General features: G+C 51.7%; 1 protein-coding gene across 1 annotated transcript; it reads right to left on the bottom strand.

The window, feature by feature from the left end:
• Positions 1–251: 251 nt before the first annotated feature.
• On the bottom strand, positions 252–2,114 carry LOC129759585 (transcription elongation regulator 1-like; the record flags this gene model as incomplete). Its single annotated transcript, XM_055757058.1, has 2 exons — positions 252–866; positions 915–2,114. Coding segments are annotated over 2 exons (1,815 nt in total), but the record flags the coding sequence as incomplete, so codon positions are not given.
• Between the last annotated feature and the right edge of the window lie 339 nt (positions 2,115–2,453).

Raw genomic sequence — 2,453 nt, 5'->3', positions numbered from 1 at the left:
TAGGTATTGAAAAGAATCTATTCGCTGTCCCACTTACGATTAAAAAAAATGGTAAAAGTTGCAGAACGCATCCAAACGGTACTTTGGAATACATTCAAGACAACCGTGTACGGAACAAAGGTTCAGAAAATTGAACACCTTTCAAACTACTTTAAGCAACTGGGAACGTTCTTATTCAATACCTTTTGACCGATCCGTATAATTTTTGGTTGTTTCCCCTTAAGGCGATATATAAGTTACATTTGAGCAATTCAGTTCAGCTGTCCACTACGAGGCTGCACGATACCAAACTGCTGGAAGTTGCCACCCTGTCCTTGTCCTTGGCCGAGGTCGTTCTGGAAATTGTCAAAACCTCCAAACTGGGTTGAAGCCTGCGCTCCCGCGAAGTTTCCGAATGAACCAAACTGCTGAGCTCCGGCTTGAGCGTTGGCCTGGGCACCTGCACCCTGGAAGTTTCCGAAACCACCGGTCTGGGATTGGGCAGTTGCCTGAGCACCGGCTCCACCCTGGAAGCTACCGAACCCTCCGAAAAGCTGTTGCTGCTGAAGGTTCTCCTGTTTGAAGTTGCTGATGATCTGCTGTTGGACTCCAGTGCTATCGCGAAGTTCGGTTTGAACGTCTCCGCCGGCCTCGAGACCCTGCTCGATGACAAAAGCCGGACCTGCTGGAGCAGCCTGTTGGGCGCCGGCACTACCTCGGTTGCCTACCGAGATGACCTGGTTTTCCTGTTCCTGTTGGTACTGTTGGTTGTTGATGAACTGATTTTGCTGGGCGAGTGAGGTCGCGTACATGACCTGTACCTTTTCGTCTTGACGCTGGGCGTTGACGTTCAGTGGGGTAACGATCTGGACGGGTTGGGCGTTTTGCTGCTGGTAGTATTCCTGCTGCTGTTGCAGCTGAAGAGCTGGAGCGGCTTGACTGGCCACGGTAGGGTTAACCTGGTACACAACCTGAGGTAGGGCACGATCGACGACCAACGGGATGGCCTGCTGGATGATGTGCGGTGATACCTGGCTAATGACGGTGGGTAGAGCTTGCTTCAGGATCTCCTGGGTGATCTGCGCCTCGTCGAGGAAGATTTGCGGAGCTGGTGGTGGAGCTGGACGAGGAGTTGTAGTCGTTGTGGTCGTGGTGGTTGTTGTGGGTGCTTCGGTTGTGGTCGTCGTTGTCGTGGTTGTGGGTGCTTCTGTAACAATTTCCTCAACGATTATCGGTGCATCGGCAATAGCGGGGATCTCTTCGACGGGATTGTCCACCCGAATTTCCACGGGAACCTCTTCCTGCGCTACTTCGGCAACAGCGTTGCTCACGGCAACAGCCGAGGCATCATCTTTGCTGGCAGCTAGGAAGCTGGTGATGGTCGGTGCTTCCGGAACCACATTTACGCGATTATCGAACTGAACCGGAGCCACGGGTTGATCGAGGGTGATCTTTTCCTCGGGCAGGGCGTAGTAGTGTCCCTCAGATTTGTAGGTTTCGAAGGATGAACTAGCGCTTGCAGAAGAGCTGGCACTGAAACTAGCGCTGGCGCTTGCGAATGCACTGCTTCCGGTTTCCACTTTCGGAGCCTGGACAACGGCGCCAGCGTTAGCGATCGCTGATGCACCAGCGTCGGCGTATGAGAAGTCAAACGATTTCGAGGGTTCAATGGTGAACTCGGGTGCTTCAACAACTACGGGTGCAATCGGTGCAACCGGTGCAACTGGTGCAACCGGCTTACGATAGTAGGAATCCGGAATTGGTGCTGGAGCAGCGATCGGTACTGGAGCCGGTGCTGGTGCGGCGGGTTGTCTGTAGTAAACGATCGGTTGAATCACTCGTACAATTTGCTGAGGTGCTGCAGGTGGTGGTGGTGGTGGAGGTGGGGCAGGTTGACTGTAGTGAGGAACCAAGTGAACGGGTGCTGGAGGCGGTGGTGGTGGTGCGACTGGGTGCCGGTAGTACGAGGCTACATGATGGACTGGTGGTGGCGGTGGTGGAGGAGGTGGTGGTAGAGCCTTATGGAGCGTGACATGGATTGCTTCCGGCTTTTTGTGGTGCAGTCCCCCCAGCAACGATTTTATATCGAAGGTAGCTTCCGCGAGGGCGGCCACCGCTAACAGTGTCAGAAGAATCTGGAGGAAAAAATGAACACGTGTTAAACTGAAATTTTAATCGCTGGTTACTCATAGCAGCATAGCAGGCTGGTTGGTTTCAACTTTCCAACGCCTTCTTTACTTTACAAAAACCCATTTGATGTAAGAATAATAAACTTAAAATGGAGTCCAATTCGGAGGCAGCCCATTTCAGAGGAGGACTTCCATACAAACCGGTCACTGCTTTGAGATATTTTCGTGAAACAAAACGAAATCGGTACAGAAGTGATTAAACGGCTATGTTAATCATATTTAGAGTCCATAATCGTGAAAAATGATCGCCATTTATTCGACATTCGAGACCTGCTATTCAAAAAG

Source organism: Uranotaenia lowii, unplaced genomic scaffold (genome assembly GCF_029784155.1).
Source record: "Uranotaenia lowii strain MFRU-FL unplaced genomic scaffold, ASM2978415v1 HiC_scaffold_1972, whole genome shotgun sequence".
In the NCBI taxonomy this organism is placed as follows: Eukaryota; Metazoa; Arthropoda; class Insecta; order Diptera; family Culicidae; genus Uranotaenia; species Uranotaenia lowii.
The sequence above is the reverse complement of the archived record's forward strand: the minus strand, read 5'-3'. Positions and strand labels throughout refer to the sequence as shown.